This window comes from Chiloscyllium plagiosum, unplaced genomic scaffold (assembly GCF_037043375.1).
Source record: "Chiloscyllium plagiosum isolate Xiang-an unplaced genomic scaffold, Cpla_swu_hap1 HiC_scaffold_35, whole genome shotgun sequence".
Lineage (NCBI taxonomy): Eukaryota > Metazoa > Chordata > Chondrichthyes > Orectolobiformes > Hemiscylliidae > Chiloscyllium > Chiloscyllium plagiosum.
The window spans coordinates 52462408-52482304 of record NW_028270173.1 but is presented as its reverse complement, the minus strand read 5'-3'; the positions used below and the strand labels follow the sequence as shown (position 1 = coordinate 52482304).

Genomic DNA, 19897 nt, shown 5'->3' with positions numbered 1-19897 from the left:
AGGAATAAAGAAATATAAAGAGCTAATAAAGAAATTAATTGGATAAGGATCATTCCTATTATTCATGAACTACATACTATTGGTAGTTCAGATATTTCCCAATCAGTAATCATATAACCGTGAATCGAGAACAGGAGGGACATAAAAGAGAAAGATTTGAATGGTCACAGTCCATTTGTGGAGGCTGACAGTGTGGTAACAGACAGATATTGACTACATTCCCCCAGAATGCAGCCTGTGATTGAAATAAATGACATCACGGACTAGAACAATCACTCCAGGACAGTGGGAATGTGAACGCTGGAAGTTTGACCCGGATCAGAGAGCCCGTTCCTTATCTGCTCCAGGTTGAGGGGTGAGGCAGCCACTGGAGAAAGGGGCAGTGCTGCCTGAGTCTGGGACCCTCTGACAGCACAGGCCCTGGGGATTAGCATCGTGTGTAACCCCCTCACCCTGGGCCTGATACGAGATCCCCAATCTGCTTTGATCAGACTGCATTTCTCAGTTTCAGTTCACAATTAATCACTGATGATTGATCCCTGTTTGGTCACTGACAGGAATTCACACTCTCCAATGGATGCATTCTGTTGAGGTCAGTGATGATGGCTCTGTGAAGAGATCAATGAGATTTGGATTCAATGGAAAGGATTATATCAGTTTAGACCCAGACAGAATGAGATGGATCGCAACCAATCACTTTGCAGTGATGACGAAAGAGGAATGGGATTCCGATGAATCCTGGAACAACTACTGGGAAACACAGCTGCATGGAATCTTTGTTGAGCATTTAAAGAGATATCTGGAAGCTGGAAAGGAATATTTCAGAAGGAAAAGTATGTATTTCAGTTTTGCTCCATGTTCTGATCTAACCTCACTGATCTATGAAACCGCTCTCCCATTCCATTCAGTGTCTGTCTGTTGTTTGTGTTTTCACTCTTTCCCATCACAGTTCAGCCTGAAGTGTTCATCTCCAGGAGGGAGCCCAATCGTCAGGACAAGCCGCTCACTCTCTCCTGCCTGGTCACTGGGTTTTATCCTGTAGACATCGAGGTGACCTGGCTAAGGAATGGAGAGGTCATGTCTGAGACCCAATCCTCGGGGGTTCGACCGAACCACGATGGGACCCATCAGATCCAGAAAGAGATTGAGATCAATGCTGGGGATGAGGATCAATACTCCTGTCACATTGAACACAGCAGCCTGGCAGAGGCCCAGCTCTATCAGTGGGGTAAGGGACTGGAGTGTGTGTGTGTCTGTGTGTGTGTCTGTGTGTGTGTGTGTGTGTGTGTGTGTCTGTGTGTGTGTCTGTGTGTGTCTGTGTGTGTGTGTGTCTGTGTGTGTGTGTGTGTGTGTCTGTGTGTGTGTGTGTGTGTCTGTGTGTGTCTGTGTGTGTGTCTGTGTGTGTGTCTGTGTGTGTGTGTGTGTGTGTGTCTGTGTGTGTCTGTGTGTGTGTCTGTGTGTGTGTCTGTGTGTGTGTGTGTCTGTGTGTGTGTCTGTGTGTGTGTGTGTGTCTGTGTGTGTCTGTGTGTGTGTCTGTGTGTGTGTCTGTGTGTGTGTGTGTCTGTGTGTGTGTCTGTGTGTGTGTGTGTGTCTGTGTGTGTGTGTGTGTGTGTGTCCTTTTTGTTCCACCACTCATTGAGGTTGCTCTGATCTGTCCCTCACTCCCTTTACCCATTCCTGCTCCATGTCTTTTGCTGCTCTTCCCCAACAAAACCCTCCTGATCTCAGGCTGGAAATATTCAATTGATCCTCAGCACTTACAGCAATTTGGTTAGAAAACTCCAGATTTCCATTAGCATCAATAGGAGGCCTCTGATTGGGCCGTTAACCTGATCTAATGAGGGAGTCCTGACTGACATTAAAAAAAGTATGAGTGTCAGAGGTATTGAGGGTCTGGCAGCTGAATCTGAATTAGGTACTACTAAAGTCTAGGACTGTTCTTGTGTAAATAAAGGGTGACTTGGTGAGTGAATGCTCGCTTCTGTCGGGTTATTTCAGTGGCAATGGGAGTAAAGCATGATCATGAAGAAACTTGCTCTCAACAGGCACCTTTCAGTGAGGGAAGCATTTGGTACATCATGCCTTTGTTTGGGAAACTTGACTCGTTCGATCCTGCCATCGAGGACTGGGCCCAGTGTGTGAAAATAATGTGGCATATTTTCTGGGCAAATGGCATTGTGGCAGGTGAAAAGCAATGAGTAATTCTCCTGACAGCGTGTGGAGCTGCAGCTTTTTCTGTTATTAGGATTCTAGCTTTCCCAATGGCACCAGGTACTAAAACCTTTCAAGCATTGATAGGAATAATTAAGGAATATTATGAGCAAAAGCCTCCTCTAATTCTGAGATGCTATCATTTTTATTTGGCAATTCAAGAACCAGGGAAATCCACACTGGGATATCTGACTAGGTTAAAAAGACTGGCAAAAGTATGTGAAATTGGTTTAACCCTTAATGAGATGCTAAGAGAATGGTATGCGAAATTACTGATGTAACTATGATGTAATACTGATATAACTATGATGTAATTAATGATGTAACTATGCAAAAACACCTACTGGTTGAATCCCAACTGCACTTCAAGCAGGTACTACAACTGGCTTTATCATTGGAAAATGCAGCAAGTGGAGCTCATGAGTTACAGGGTATTCCAATAGAATTGGACACCCTCGACAGTCCGACTGAACTGAGAGGACACCACCTGGGTGCATGCAATTGCATAGCCTCACTCAGGACATATCGATCAGAGGGACTTGAGGTTGGCTCATAGTAAAACTCTAAACCAAGCCTCAACAAACAGTTAAAATGTTGATCAGGATCCTGGCCATTAAGGCATTGCAGTTTCTGTCGGTGAGCGAAATAAATTATAGCCCCATATCCAGGTTGGTATCCTGAAAAATCCACCTATATCTGGTTTGGAACAGTTAAATTGCATCGCAACATCAAAATCAGAACCAACCAATTTAAATGTCTGGTTAACTGGTCATTCTGTTCTGATGGAGGACGATCCGAGTGCAGCTGGATCAGTGATCACAGAACCAATCTTTAACAAGATTCACTCTGAATTCCAACCCTTAACTTTGCACAAGATCTTGGCCAGACTGAGAACCTAAACTGAGGAAGCTTCAGAGAATAGGGGTACAACTTCAGTTCCGCTCTTTCACGGAAGGCAGCTGGTTCAGTGACCAGTGATTGTGCTAAAAGCTTCAAATCCAAGCTGAATGGGGAGAAATCAGTTGTGAGAGATTCACCCTGAATGGCTCAATATGTTTCAATTAGAAAATGGCTGCTTGAGTGAAATTCAATTTAATTACCTGTCGGTCATCCAGGAAGATCTAGGGGTTATCAGAGGAGCCAGGCCACCTGGCATGTTGACCAGGAATCAATCCCATGATGCTGTAAGGTCTGCCCAGTGCCATTGGCCTTACAGGCAAAAGTCAAGGCAGAAATTAAAAGGCTGGAAAGTGAAGGAATTATCAAACCAGTCCAGTTTGTGGAATAGGCAGCAGTGATTGGAATGGTTCTGAAGCCCACTGGGTCGGTTTGCCTTTGTGGGGATTTTAAACAAAGTGTAAACTGCTTTTGACAGCAGAATAGATAACCAGTCCCTCAGGATTTGTGCACAACGTTGGTGCAGGATGGGAGTTCTCCTTCACAAAGCTGTACATGAGCCACGCTTTCTTGCAATTGTGATTAGACCAGGTTCCCAGACATATGCTCCAATTAATATCCATCAGGGATTGTACCAAGGTACAAGACTGCCATTTGAGGTATTGTCAGCCTGTTTGATCTTTCAGTGGACAACAGAGAACATCTTGCATGGTCTACCCCAGGTCGCCATTTACTTAGATGGTAAATTAGCCAATAACAGGGAAAACTAATAAGGAGCAGTCAGAGAACTGGATATAGTCCGAAGGTGGTTTTCCAAGGCAGGCATTTGCCTAAGAAGGGAAAAATGTGTATCCCAAATGATCTACTGGGATACAGATTCGAAAACTCTTGGTTACACCTGTTGGAAGATAAAGTGAGGGAGATCAAAGGTGCTCTGGTTCCTACGTCTGTCCAGGAACTTACGTCATACCTTGGGCTGGTAAATTATTTTGGAAAGTTTGTACATAACCTGGCCTCCATCCTGGCAACGTAACATCAACTCGTGGCAGAAAGGATCAGCCTGGGAAATGGTTGCAAACATAAGACCGAGCTTTCAATGAAGGAACGATACAACTGTCATCCTCGAAGGATTGGCACTCTATGATCCCAAGAAAGATCTAGTGTTGACATGCAATGTCTCCCCACACATTTCATTTTAGAGATCCCTGGTGGAGTTCAGCTAGAGTTTGAAGTAATGATACAACTGTCTTCCTCGAAGGATTGGCTCTCTGTGATCCCAAGAAAGATCTAGTATTGACATGTGATGTTTTCCCGCACAGCATTGGAGTTGTATTAACTCATGGTGGCTCAGTGGAGAGGAACATCCAAGAGCATATATACATTTAGGACTTTGGCCAATGCAGCACGTAAATACACCCAGATACAGAAGGAAGAATTGATGGTCATATTTGGAGTCAGGACATTCCACCAATACCTTTGTGAATTAAAATTTGTGATAATCATGGACTACTTGGTGTGCTTAGAGAGGACAAGGCAGAGCCACCCTGTAATTTTGGGCCACCTTCAATGGTGGGTTCTAATACTAAGTGCTTACAATCGCAAGCCAGAACACCGCCTGGGAGGCTGAGTAGCGAATGTGGATGCATTGAGCAGCTACCATTAGCAAATACACCACTGGGTAGCACCCCGAATGGAAAAGTCTATAATGGTATTAAACTTTCTGGACAAGCTCCTAATTAGAGCTAACGATCAGGCTTTGGACACAGAAAGATCCAATCCCTTCAAAACGGAAATAACTTGTATTTATGAGGGAAACCAAAAGGCACTTGAAATCCTTTGAATTGAAAAAGTTTTGGACCCAGAGATACCAGCTCACGGCAGAGGATGGAATATTGTTAGAACTTGTTAGAGAAAGTGTGATTATCCTGAGTAAAGGCCGCTGCCAAACTCTAGCTGAACTCCACCAGGGATCTCTAAAATGAAATGCACGGGGAGACATCGCATGTCAACACTAGATCTTCCTTGGGATCACAGAGTGCCAATCCTTAGACAATGACAGTTGTTTCATTACTTCATTGAAATCTCGGGCTTATGTTTGCAAGCAAGTTAAAGTGGTCAGCTGTAGTGCATCTTTACAGCATTTCAGAGAACATCTCTGACACACACACACACACACCACCCTGTGGCTGAACACTTTAACTCCCCCTCTCACTCTGCCAAGTTCATGCAAGTCCCTGGGCCTCCTCCACTGCCAAACCCTAACCACCCGATGCCTGGAGGAAGAACGCCTCATCTTTCACCTTGGGACCCTCCAACCACACAGGATCTTTGTGGATTTCACCAGTTTTCTCATTTTCCCTCCCCATATCTTAATCCCAGAAGCAACCTTCCAACTCAACACCACCCTCTTGAACTGTCCCACCTGTCCATCTTCCTTTCCACCTATCCACTCCGCCCTCCTCTTCGACCTATCATCTTTACCCCCACCTTCATCTACCTATTGCATTCCCAGCTACCTTCCCTTCACCCAACCCCCCCTCCCATTTATCTTGGGCCACAAGCCTCATTCCTGATGAAGAGCTTACTCTCGAAACGTTGATTCTCCTGCACCTCAGATGCTGCCTGACTGGCTGTGCTTTTCCAGTGCCACATTCTTCGACCCTGACCAATGAAGGCAAGATGCCATACGCCTTCTTTACCACCCTCTCTACTTGGGTGGTCACTTTCAGGGAGCTATAGACTTGAACCTCAAGATCCTTCTGTCTATCAATGCTGTTCAGAGTCCTGCCATTAATGTATCCTTTTCCTTAACGTGTGATCTCCCAAAGCACAGCACCTCACAATTACCTGGATTAAACTCCATCTACCATTTTTACGCCCATATCTGCAACTGATTTATATAAATGATAAAAAGCAATGGAGCCAGCACCGATCCTTGTGGCACACCACTGGTCACAGGCTTCCGGTCCAAAAAGCAACCCTCTTCGACCAACCTTTGTTTCCCACCTTGAAGCCAAGTTTTATATTCAGTTAGCTAGCTTCCTCTGGGTCCCATGTGATCTAACCTGACTAACCAGTCTACATGCAGAACTTGGTCAAACACTTTGCTGAAGTCCATATGGACATCATCTACCCCTCTACCTTCACCAATCTTCTTTGTTATTTCTTCAAAAAACTCAGTCAAGTTACAGAGACACAATTTCCCATGCACAAAGCCATGTTGACTATCCCTAATCAGTCCTTGCTTTCCAAATGCATATAAGTCCTATTCCTCAGAATCTCCTCCAACTATGTACCCACCACTGACATATGGCTCATTGGTCTATAGTTCCCTAGCTTTTCATGACAGCCTTTCTTAAATAGTGGCACCACATTAGCCACCCTCCCGTCTTCTGGCACCTCTCCCTTGGCTATTGATGATCCAAACATCTGAGCGAGGTATGCAGAAATCTCTTCCCTAGCTTCCCACAGAATTCTGGGTAACACCTGATCAGGTCCTGGGGATTTATCTACCATTATACATTTTAATCTTCAGTACCTCCTCTTCTGTAATGTGCACTGTTTTCAAGACATCACTATTTATTTTCCCAAGTTCCCGTGCTTCCATGCCCTTCTCCACGATACGCCCTGACACAAAATATGTGATTAGAGTCTGACTAATCTCTTATGGATCCATACATAGACAGCCACATTGATCTTTAAGGTGCCCTATTCTCTAACTATTTACTCTTTTGCCAAAATGTACTTTTAGAGTCTCTTTGGATTCTCCTTAACTGCATTTGCTAAAGCTGTCTCATGTCCCCTTTTTGTCCTCCTGATTTCCCTCTTAAGGATACTCCGACTGCCCTTATACATTTCTTGGGATTTACTCAATCCCTGCTGTCTATACCTGTCTATGCCTCTTTCTTTTTCTTGACCAGAACCTCAATTTCTCAAGTCTTCCAGCATTCCCTGCATCGACTAGCGTTGTCCTTCTATTATCATGCCGTGGTCAAACCCCTCTATTATGTATAAAGAAAACAATTTATTTTCCTAACTCTAATAGTGAACATTAAACCAAAATAAATTCACAAGTCCAAACCCCTCCCCCCCCCGCTTCTCTTAATTTCTTACGATCTGACCCCAACTCTACAAAGAAAAGCTATTCCAATAACACACTTATTAAACATTACATTAACTTAATCTCAAGACCACTTACTCTCTGTCTTCTTCGGTGTCTTCAGTCTTCCCTCTGCTGATCTCCCTGGGGTTGTCTTCTTTCTTTGTTACTGCGAGGGTGTTTCACATGCAAAGGTACCTTTGATAGACACTGTTTCTAATTTCTTTGAGAGCAGGATGTCAGATGGGCAGTTGCTCCGCGGTTTGATGGCAGTTGCTTTCTGATAAATTTTCAAAACTCCCATGTTTTATAGCTTCCATGACACACTAAATTCTCATAATTTGATTGGTTTCCAGGTGTCAAAACAATGAACACAAACTCAGTTGGGTTTTTAGTATCCTCGGCACAATTTAAACTGATCAGTTAAATTCGAGTTGTTGTCAAAACAGCAAGCAAACCTCAGGGTAGACAGGCAGGAGGCTGGAAGAACACAGCAGGCCAGGCAGCATCAGGAGGTGGAGAAACCAACATTTCAGGTGTAACCCTTCTTCAGGTTGGGGGCTGGGTGTAAGGGGAGCTGCAGGTAACTATTTAACAGCCAGTTGCTGCATGTATCTATTTTGGAACAGCTCGTCTCCCAGTCTTTCCATTCAGGCAGCTGAGCCTGCTCTTGAAGTTTACTTCAAACTTCAGAAAACACTTTCTATTTTAAAGTGAACAGACAGGCTTTTGACTTTGTAACACTTCACACTAACAGGAACATACTGTCTCTGGACCCTCATTATCTTATTCTTAAAGGCCTCCCACTTCCCATTCATCCCTTTACCTGCAAATAGCCTCCCTCCAATCACCTTTTGCAAGTTCCTGTCTGTTACTGTCCAAATTAGTCTTACTCCAATTTAGAACTTTAACTTTTTGATCAGTTCTATCCTTTTCCATCACTACTTTAAAACTAATAGAGTTATGATCACTTGCACCACAATGCTCCCCCGGACACCTCATTCACTTGCCCTACAATTTTTCCCAACAGAAGTTCAAGTATTACTCCTTCTCCAGTTGGTACATCCACATATTGAAGAAGAAGGTTTTCTTGGACATACTTAACAACTTCCTTCCAATCCAAGCCTTTCACACAATGACAGCCCTAGTCTATGTTTGGAAATTAAAATCTACTGTTACCATCCGAATATTCTTACAGATATGAGATCTCCTTACACATTTGGTTTTCAATTTCCTGCTGCCGACTGGGGGCTATAATTCAATCTCAACCAGGTGATCATCTCCTCCTTATTTCTCAGTTCCACCCATATAACTTCACTGGTCAATCTCCCAATATATGCCTCCCTAAGTACAGCTGTAATGTTATCCTGAACCAAAATTTTGTCCTCCTCTCTTGCCCTCCCCCCCTTTCTATCCTTCCTGCAGCATCTATACCTTGGAACATTGAGATACCAGTCCAGTCCATCTCTGAGCTATGTCTCTATAATAGCGGTGATACCCTAGTCCCATGTTCCCAACCATGCCCTAAGTTCATCTGCCTTACCTGACAGACCTCTTACATTGAAGTAAATGCAGTTTATCATTCTGACCTTGGTCACTGCCAAGCTCTTGCCTGTTTTGACTATTTGAGCTGTTCCCCTTACCTGCTGTACCAGCCTCAGCCCTTTCTCTTTACTCACTGTTACTTTGATTTGAGCCATCCCCTTACTAGTTTAAAGCCTCTGCAGTAGCACGATAAAGCCTCCCAGGTAGCACAAGTAACAGACCACAATTTACAAACCAGAAATTTTGTCATGTTTTTAAAATGGGATGAGATTCTTCAGGTAAGGACAGCTTCATACCACCCAACATTGAATGGCCTGGCAGAAAAAGCAGTCCAAACTTTAAAGGCTGGCTTGAAAAACAGCCTACCCTCTTGATAGTTACCAAGGTATCATGGTTCTTATTTGATTATGGGATCACCCCACATGCAACAGCAGAGTTGGGACCAGCAGAGTTGCTAATGGGTAGAAGACTATCCACCAGGTTGAATCTGATCTTCCCAGACCTGTGGGAGTCGGGTGTAATGGCCTCAGGAACACCAATGCTGGACACAAGTCTCCATCAAACAAGAGAAACTGTTTGATGCAGGGAATTAAGGATCAGACCAGACTCCTGCAATATATTTTAAGAAGGCAGCCTGGAGCCTAACTTTATCTTATTTTAAAGGCAAATGTAAAGTGCTGTGTTCCAGATGCAATTCGATTGGTCACACTACACAGCTTTAGGCAAAACACACTTTATCGATCACTAGAGCTAAAATATAACTAAAGAAAGTGGAATTTAGAATACCATAAATCTCAGAAAAATTAACAAATCAATAGACACAGTACCGATTACTAATTAATGATTCAATGTAGTAACATCCCATAAACACACCCCTTGGCAAAGTTCAGAAAATAGATTTGTCTCACAGGTAACTGCAGCAAGCCAGAAGGAAAAGCTTCAAGAGAAAGCTCAGAGAGAGGAGCTTCAAGGGGACATTTACTGTAATTCCAAGCCTGTTGAGACTCCAACAGTAACTGATGCTGAATCACAAAGCTAAAAAACTACAAACTACAAACTAGAAATCTAGGTCCGAGAGCTGGCCACACCCATCCAGGCTGCTTCTATTGTTCCGGCTTTAAAAATCCCAAGGCCTCATAAGCCAGTCACTTCACTGGCTTTCCAACCAGACAACTCGATACCTCTGCCTTACAACCTCTCTTTAAAAAGAAACAGGACAAATTAACCTCTCAAAGTCGCAGTATCATCACAGTAAGGGGAGGAGTTTTGGTGTAAGAATGATGGAAATGGCCCTATATGGGAAAGAGGCATGCTCCATGTGAGATCAGGACCAGTGATGTCGAAAGGTCAGGCAGGTGCGATGGTCCTGAACCAGCGCAAGGTCCATTTGAAAGTTGTAAATTTGTAAACAATGCAGGAGCAAAACGTACACTGCCCCTTTGAGCAGTCAGAAAGGCTGCCAGAACCCATGGGTTCCCTATCTCTGTCAAGCATTGTTGAGAGTTTAGAATCTTAGATGGACATGGCGGAAGGAGCCAACTCAATGCCTTTGCCACTGGAAGAAGAAAATAAAATCCTGCCGAGGCACTCCTGGCACAAGAGGCGAGCTCCTATGCATTCGATGCTGGCATTATTATCTGCTAAACACGGAAGAAGCTGTCCCAGTGTTAAAACGCCCCAGGATGCTCTCCAAGGAAAATGGCTGGCCTATGTTCTCGGACTCAGAGGGGGAGGGAAGTTGTGATGTAACGAGGCTAGCCAGCAGGACCTCAGAGAACATGAGTTCCCTGATTGATCCAGCCCCAATCAAGGAGCTCTGGCTGACAAATAAAAAGGGAAGTGTCAGAGATGATGACACTCTGCTACCTGACTCTGAAAGAGTCAATCCTAAAGTCAAGGACTGTTCATATACAAATAAAAGGTGACTTGGTGAAGGATACCATCCTCTGTGTAGTTATGACATCGATCCCATCAATGAGATCTGGAGTGCAAAATGTATTGAACCAAGTCCATCAATTCCCAATGGGTGGGTTAAACTAAAACTGACCCCAATCAACACAGACCAAGGATGGATCCAGGAACAGAGATAATCCTGATATTATTCCAATGTGTTTCAGAAATCCCAGAAAACAGTGTGGTATGTTCCCATCTTCTACTTTTGATTGGATTAATCGCTGCAATGGCTACAATATTTGGAATAATCATCTGGAAAAGGCCCTGGAGAGGTAAGATTCAGAGAGAGAGGAATGTGGAACTGAGGGGACTGGGTGAGTGTGGGGGAGTCTCCAGTACTGGGAGTACGGGGCACTGTGGGGAATGGAACTGATTGAATTCCCACACACAGATACACACGTATAAACACATCTTGTTCCCTGTTTGATCGTCCTTTGTGTGATTGGACCCGACCAGACACTTCACACACACATACATCCTCACTGACTGAATGTCAATGGGATGGGAGAGATCTCCAGAATCTCCATAAGGTGTAAGGATGGACGGGAGTGTGGGAATGAGGATTTCTGACACAATCTCCATTCCCTCACACTTGTTGTGTTCTCATTCTCTGAGAATGGATTATTCCCCATCCTAATGGACATTTATTTTGTTTCTGCAGGTTCACTGAGTGGGACCTACACAACAGCTCCCAGTAAGTGACTGGGAGAAGACAATGAGAGGGTCTGTAGAAAATAACTAAGAGAGATAAGGCAGTGAAGATGATCAAGTACATATTCCAGCACTCACCTCTTGTTCACCCCACTCAGTCCGTCTCCCAGCACTGACCCGTGGGTCACTCCACTCAGTCCATCCCCCAGCACTGACCCCTGGGTTACTCCTCTCAGTCCATCTTCCAGCACTGACCCCTGGGTCTCTCCACTCAGTCCATCCCCCAGTAAGTGACTAAGGGGACAGAGTGTTGGGAATGATGGGAGAGAGATTGGAAGGTGTAGTGTTACATTCTCCCAGACCCTGTCCTACCCTCCCAGTCACTGTTAAACCCTGTCAGACTCATTTCACTCCCCTCCTGACCCTGTCCCACCCTCCCAGTCACTGTTAAACCCTGTCAGACTCATTTCACTCCCATCCTGACCCTGTCTCACTGACCTTTAAAACCTTGTCAGACTAATTTCAACCCTCTCCTGGCCCTGTCTCACTCTCCCAGATACCGTTACAACCTGCCAGTCCAATTTCACTCCCCTCCTGACTCACCCTCCCAGACACTGTTAAACCCTGTCAGACTAATTCCCCTCCCCTCCTGACCCTGTCCCACCCTCCCAGACACTGTTAAACCCTGTCAGACTAATTTCACTCCCCTCCCCATCCTGAAGAGATTGCCTTGTGTCTGTCCATTTCTGACCTTGTGGGTTTCCTGAGCTCCACTAAAGGTCATTCCCGGAGCTTCATTTAGGAATAATGGGATCCTCCTGTTCCAGTGTGAACATGGACATCACCGTCCATCCTTCCATATCACAGCAGACACACAGAATTACAGCTCATTGCTCACACCCAGTTGATTCAGGATTGAGATTGACTTTTCCTGAAAATGTGTTTCCACAGATTGAGCAGTGGATTCCAGATCCGCACGTTTGGATCCTGATTCTGCAAGTGAGACCTTCTCAAGTCGTGTTTCCATCCCATCTCAGGAATGTGAGCAGTGTCACCGTCAGAGGGATCTTCATGGATGGTTCCTCCCTCACACTTTCTCATCCTCACTGTCTTCAGTGGGTCAGTGATTGACCTGAAATGAAGCAATGTCCTGAACTCCCTCTGAGCGAGTTTTTGTATTGTCGGACATGAATCATTTCTGCACTTTATGCAACGAAATTTTAACTTTTATGTTAAAGTCTCTATGAATTTTGTAACTGTCTTATTGTTATATTGATATCTCTCTCACTATTTAACTTCTACTCTTCCATTTTTATTCTCATCTATTTTATGCTGAACTGATCTATTTTGCACTTTACGGAAACAGCGTGATCAAATGTGAACTTTTATGTAAACTTCCTTTATTTTATTTGTTCACAATCATGTATTTATGGCAGCAAACATCTGTCATTATTTATCATCAACAATTAACTGCAGAGACTGATCATTGCAGTTGCCAATCAATAAATTATTGTTGATAATTGATTTGTCTGAATTCATTAATGATTTCACAAGAAAGGGTTAATTCATTCACTCTGCAGATTGTGGATCTTGGAATCAGCAGTGTTTGAGCTTCAGTTCAGTGTGAACTGGGAGGGGGTTATGACCATGTAACTCCCCAGGAAGCCTTCCCCAAACCAAGCAGGATGTACACAGTAAAAACCGACAGAACTGTACATGCTGTAAATCAGAGCTGAAAATGTGTTGCTGGAAAAGCGCAGCAGGTCAGGCAGCATCCAAGGAGCAGGAGAATCGACGTTTCGGGCATGAGCCCTTCCTCCATGATGTAAATCAGACACAACAATGGAAATGGCTGGAAAAGCTCAGCAGGTCTGGCAGCATCTGTGCAGAGAAATCAGAGTTACTATTTTGGGTCTGGTGACCCTTCCTCAGAACTGTTCTGATTTACATAGAACATAGAAGAATACAGCGCAGTACAGGCCCTTTGGCCCTCGATGTTGCGCCGATCCAAGCCCACCTAACCTACATTAGCCCACTATCCTCCATATGCCTATCCAATGCCCGCTTAAATGCCCATAATGAGGGAGAGTCCACCACTGCTACTGGCAGGGCATTCCATGAACTCACAACTCGCTGAGTAAAGAACCTACCCCTAACATCTGTCCTATACCTACCCCCCCTTAATTTAAAGCTATGCCCCCTTGTAATAGCTGACTCCATACGTGGAAAAAGATTCTCACTGTCGACCCTATCTCAACCCCTAATCATCTTGTACACCTCTATCAAGTCACCCCTAAACCTTCTTTTCTCCAATGAAAACAACCTCAAGTGCCTCAGCCTTTCCTCATACGATCTTTCTACCATACCAGGCAACATCCTGGTAAACCTCCTCTGCACCCGTCCCAGTGCCTCCACCTCCTTCCTATAGTATGGCGACCAAAACTGCACACAATACTCCAGATGCGGCCGCACCAGAGTCTTATACAACTGCAACATGACCTCAGTACTCCGGATCTCAATTCCTCTACCAATAAAAGCCAGTACGCTATATGCCTTCTTCACCGCACTATTTACCTGGGTGGCAACTTTCAAAGATCTGTGTACATGGACACCAAGATCCCTCTGCTCATCCACACTACCAAGTATCCATCCATTAGCCCAGTACCCCATCTTTTTATTATTCTTACCAAAGTGAATCACCTCACACTTAGCTACATTGAACTCCATTTGCCACCTTTCTGCCCAGTTCTGCAGCTTATCTATATCCCGCTGTAACCTGCCACATCCTTCCTCACTGTCTACAACTCCTCCGACTTTCATATCATCCGCAAACTTGCTCACCCAACCTTCCAACCCCTCCTCCAGGTCATTTATAAACATGACAAACAGCAATGGTCCCAAAACAGATCCTTGCGGAACACCGCTGGTGACGGCACTCCAAGATGAACTTTTGCCATCGACGACTACCCTCTGTCTTCTTCCAGCCAGCCAGCTCCTAATCCAAACCTCCATCTCACCCTCAATGCCATACCTCCGTATTGTTTGCAGTAGTCTACCATGGGGAACCTTATCAAACGCCTTACTAAAATCCATATACACCACATCTACCGCTTTCCCCTCGTCCACCTCCTTCGTCATCTTCTCAAAGAATTCAATAAGGTTTGTGAGGCACGACCTGCCCTTCACAAAACCATGCTGACTATCCTTGATCACATTATTCCTATCCAGATGTTCATAAATCCTATCCCTTACAATTCTCTCTAAGACTTTGCCCACAACAGAAGTGAGACTCACCGGCCTATAGTTACTAGGGTTATCCCTACTCCCCTTCTTGAACAAGGGAACCACATTTGCTAGCCTCCAATCTTCTGGCACTGCTCCTGTAGACAATGAGGACATAAAAATCAAGGCCAATGGCTCTGCAATCTCCTCCTTTGCTTCCCAGAGAATCCTATGATAAATGCCATCAGGCCCAGGGGACTTATCTATTTTCACCCTTTCCAGAATTTCCAACACTTCTTCTCTACATACCTCAAAGCCATCCATTCTACTTAATTGTGACTCAGTACTCACATTGACAACAATGTCCTGTTCCTGATTGAATACTGACGAAAAGTATTCATTCAATGTCTCCCCAATCTCTTCAGCCTCCACACGCAACTTCCCACTACTATCCTTGACTGGACCTATTCCTACCCTAGTCATTCTTTTATTCCTGACATACCTCATTTCTTTGATTTCTCTTCACAGATGCAGCCAGACCTGCTGAGCTTTTCCAGCAATCTCTGTTTTTGTTCAGGATGTACAAAGTGATGTTTATTTAATATGTGTGTTTCAGAGTTGGATGGTTGATAATGTCTGGGAGTGTTCATTCCCCGGGGGGGTCACGAGTGTCCTTTTGGAAGGATCTGAATGAGTGTGAAGAGGGGGCCAGGCAGCTGCTGGGAGTCAGGAATACTTCACTGACTGGTGACCCAGCAGCTATTGGAGGGAGGAAAGGGCAGGCTCACCAGCTGAATGTTTCACCCAGGGCTGAGCACACAAGCTTCTGGGCTGGGACAGATGGAGAGGAACCTTCATTGTCAATGTTTCCTTCTGACAGGTGCTGCCTTTGGACACACCGGCTGGAGGGGGAGGGGGGGAGGGGGGAGTCAGTGACAGCAGCTGAGGCTCTGTCTCGCTCCCCTCTGTGACCCGGGTCTCAGTGCCACCTCCAGGTCCCCTGTCCACTCCTCAGCTGCTGTCACACCCACCACTCCCCCACTAGACACACACACACACACACACACACACACATAGAGACACACACACATAGAGACACATACTCAGCAACACAGACACACACTCATACACCAAGAGACCATGTATCCAATGCTAACATCTGTCAGAAAAAAATATTGACAACAAATACTCCCACCTCAGTGAGTGATGTTTGTGTCATGCAGTGGTTTTTGAGTTTTATTGGTGAAACTCTAAGAAAAACATAAGTGGTCGTGTGATGATGGCAAGTCAGTGTTTACAATATAAAATTTGCATTTCACAAATGATATCTCTTTTTATCTAAAATACGTTAAATGTGTCAACTATCATTTGCAGTTAAAACTTAATTACTAGATACAGTTCACAAAAACAATTCATCAACAAAACTGTTCCTTGCAGTCTGTCCCACTTTCCCCTGAAACCTTCCCACCTGGTGTGGGCACAAGTTGGTGATCTTGGTTGTTTGAGCGAAAGCTGCTTCTTGTTCCTGCCCCAGTACCACTGGCCCTCCTCAGGAGTGAGCTTGTACATTGGTTCACAGTCTCATGACAAATTAGACAAGAACTTTCCTGTGTGGTTTATGTGACCAACACAACACTGCACACTTCTCACATCTGTTCATCCCCATGTCTTTGTTACAGCTCTCACCTTGTCAGGATCAGGGTGAAATCCTCTCACTAACGAACATTTCCTGAGCACTCGACTTCAGTTTCCTTCACCTTTTTCAGCTTCCACTTCATCTGTCAGGACCCCACCGCAGTCACATTACATTTTAATCAGAGTCTGTGCAATGGCTTCTTTCACTGTCTTTCCACATCTATATATGAGCAGCTAATCCACAATAATATCCACTGTCAGAAGATCCCTGATGTTCTCATGCTGTCTGCTTTGATGCTGTTCTGGAACAATCATTGAAATCCTTTGGATCTATGCAGCCTCTCAGATTTCCAGGTGTTTTTTCCCCATGGCCGCGATGCTGCAAATGCTTTCTGTAGGAGTTGTCCCTTTCTTGATAACTCCCTTTTTTCCCAGCTCGACTATCTTTCCTTTCAGGTTGGACAGGAGGGCAGCTGGATCTCTCCTCAGCAAATGCTGCACTGGTCTCATACTCTCATCCTCTTTGAGATGATATGTGTTGCCAATCTAAGCTTTAGACTTGCTTCAGCTGGGATGAATGGATTGTTACTCAATGTCTACGATCTGGATCTGCTGGGCTTTATTGTGACAATCACATTGGTTTCTCAGCTTCATTTGTCCTCTTGGGAAGAGTGATGTTTCATTAGATGGTCTCAAATTTACCTTTGATGGATTCATTTTCAGGTCATCAAATAGAGCCACTTCACACGTGTCTGTGAAGATTATGATGTTGCATGAATCACTGGCGCCTGTCTGACAGTTCACATTCACCTGATGCCCTCCTTCTGCAGTCATCATTCTAACAAGAACAAACCATTTGTTACCTTGAGACCCAGTGATGCTGACAGGTTATATGGTTTAGACTGACCCGTTTAGAATCACCATCTGACATGTCTCCAGCAATAATCAGTTTGGGCCTGCTTTTCCTCTTTTGAGCTGAAGACTTGTGTTTAAATTGAATCAGATTCTTGCGTGTAGACCACAAATTTCCCAACACTTGATGTCCTTCCTTTTCTTTGCTGTGTTGTTCTCTGCAACATTTACATCCTGTCCACTGGGCTTGATGTTTCTGCTGGCCCTTCAGCAAATATTTCTTCTTGTTTTTCTCATTATCCTGTTCTTGTTTACCGGGACAGAGTCTCAGCATAATGCAAAACCTTGTCTTTGTCCGCTAATCCTCTCCAGCTTTGATTGACAACCTCAGAGCTTCTGCACATGGCAATAGTTTTCTCGAGCAAGATTTTCCTCTCTCAGAAGTTGCGCTGTCATGGTGGGACCTCTCAAAAGACATTCTTATCTCCAACAAGATTAGCTTTCAGTTATCCTGACTCTGAGATCCCAGCCAGATACCTCAATGCCATCACCGGACTGATCCATATTCTTTGTCTCCTTCAGGGATCTAATGTTCAGCACAGCTCCGTTCTGTATAATCAGTCATGGAGTGCTCAAAGAATAGCTTCAAGGCTTTCAAAATGTGTGATGTTTCTGTCCCCAGTGAGGTCTAGAATGTAGTCCAGCTTGTGGCTGTAGCTGGACCTGATGGGATGCATCCCAGCGTATTCAAGGAAGTAACCAGAGATAGTGGATGTACAGAATCTTCTGGAAATTATTCGATTCTGGAAAAATCCCAGATGATTAGAAAACTGCCACTTTTATTTTAAAAAAATGAAACAAAAATGATAACTTTTGGCGAGTCAGCTCAATACCTATTATTGGGAAAATGAATCTAGAAATAAACAGCATGACCAAGCAGAATCAGCATGGCATTGTGAAGGGGAAATCCTGCCTGAAAAATAAATAGAAATCTTTGAGGAAGGAACAAGCAAGATAGATACAGCGGAAGCAGTGGGTGAAATGTCTGGATTTTTGATAATGGCCCATATATGAGGCTACTCAATAAGATAAGAGCCCATGATGGTGGAGGTAGTATATTAGCATTGATAGAGGATTAGCGAATGAATTAATGAGAGAGAGTTCCAAGAAAGGCAGCGTTTTCACAATAGCAGCCTGTAACTACTGCCACAGGGATCAGTGTTGGGGCCATAACTATTTACAAAAGATACTAATGACATGGAAGAGAAAAGTGAATGTAATACAGTCTGGTTTGAGGATGATACAAAAAGATGTGGGATGGCAAGTGATGAAGATGACATGAAGTGTCTGCAGAGGGATATAAAGAGATTGACTGAATGGGCCAACACTTGGCAGATGGAATGTAATGTGGGAAAATGTAGGTTTTGCACTTTGTCAGGACAAATTCAGGGACTGAATATCATTCAAATGGAGAAAGCCACAGGAAAGAGGGATTTCAGGGTCTTCACCCCAGAATCACAAAAAGCTGGTGTTCAGGTTCAGCTGGAAGGCAAATGGAATGTTGGCCTTGACTTCAAAAGGATGGAGTGTAAAAGTAAGGAGGTTTTGTAAAAACTATAGATGGCACTGGTCAGACCTAGTGGGAAGACGGTGAACAGGTTTTGGCCCTTTATCTAAGGAAGGATATCCTGGTAGTGAGGGCAGTCTGAAGAAGGTTCACTCAGCTGGTCCCAGATATGGAGGTTCAGTCTGATGGGGAGAGCTGGAGTAGATTAGCCTGCACTCATTGGAATATAGAAACATGAGAGGTGGCCTTTCCCCAGAGGAGGGGAGTCCAAAACTAGAGGATAGAGGTATAAGAGGGGAAAGATTTAAAGGGACCTGAGGGGCCAGTTTTTCACACAAGGGGTGGGGGGTATATGGAACCAGCTACCAAAGGATGTGGTAGAGGTGAGTAAAATTACAATATTCAAAAGACATTTGGACAGGTACATGGACAGGAAAGGTCGAGGGGAATACGGGACAAACACAGACAAATGGGATTAATCTAGTTTAGGGAACCTGGTGGTGGGCATGGACGAGTTGGGCTGAAGGGTCTGTTTCCATGCTGTATGTTTCTACAACTCTCTGTGACTCTAGGCCTTTTTAAAATTTTTTATTTCAAAAATATACTTTATTCATAAAATATTTTGATAATCTGTACAATTGGTTATGCCATACATACGTAAACATTTTCCCGAAGGGTCTCAAGGACACTACGTGCTGACCACTTCCTGATGGACTTGTGGTCAAACGTGTTTTTCTTCATAAACTTCTCCACGAAGGACAGGTGATACGGAACGGTCCAACTACTCGGAGCGTTCCGCGGCAGCGAGGCCAGGCCCATCCTTCGCAACACCGGGGACAGGTAGAACCTCAGTACGTAGTGACACTTGGTGTTTGCGTACCGGGGATCCACACACAGCTTGATGCAGCCACACACAAAGGTGGCCATCAGGGTGAGGGTGGCATTCGGTGTATTTTTTCCCCCGTTGCCCAGATCTTTGTACAGCGAGTCCCTTCGGACCCGGTCCATCTTTGACATCCATATAAACTGGAAGATGGCCCGGGTGACTGCAGTGACACAGGTTCTGGGAATAGGCCAGACCTGTGCCACGTATAATAGCAATGACAGTGCCTCACACCTGATGACCAGATTATTTTCCCGCAATGGAGAGCGACCGTAGCTTCCATCTGCCCAGTTTCTGCCTCACTTTGCTGCTACGCTCCTCCCAAGACTTGGCACACACCCCAGCCCCCCCGAACCAAATACACAGCACCTTTAGGTGGTCG

General features: G+C 44.6%; 2 protein-coding genes across 2 annotated transcripts in view; one reads left to right on the top strand and one right to left on the bottom strand.

The window, feature by feature from the left end:
• LOC148140878 (H-2 class I histocompatibility antigen, alpha chain-like) overlaps positions 1-12868 on the top strand; it is a 450761-nt gene extending 437893 nt beyond the window's left edge. The window contains exons 4-7 of the mRNA XM_087979042.1: positions 950-1228; positions 10870-10977; positions 11367-11399; positions 12308-12868. Coding sequence (XP_087835168.1) covers positions 950-1228; positions 10870-10977; positions 11367-11399; positions 12308-12312 — 425 coding nt within the window. The 3' untranslated portion in view covers positions 12313-12868. The remainder of the gene's footprint in view (positions 1-949; positions 1229-10869; positions 10978-11366; positions 11400-12307) is intronic.
• Positions 1-19897, bottom strand: part of LOC148140874 (class I histocompatibility antigen, F10 alpha chain-like) — a 275899-nt gene that overhangs the window by 99234 nt on the left and 156768 nt on the right. The window lies entirely within an intron of this gene.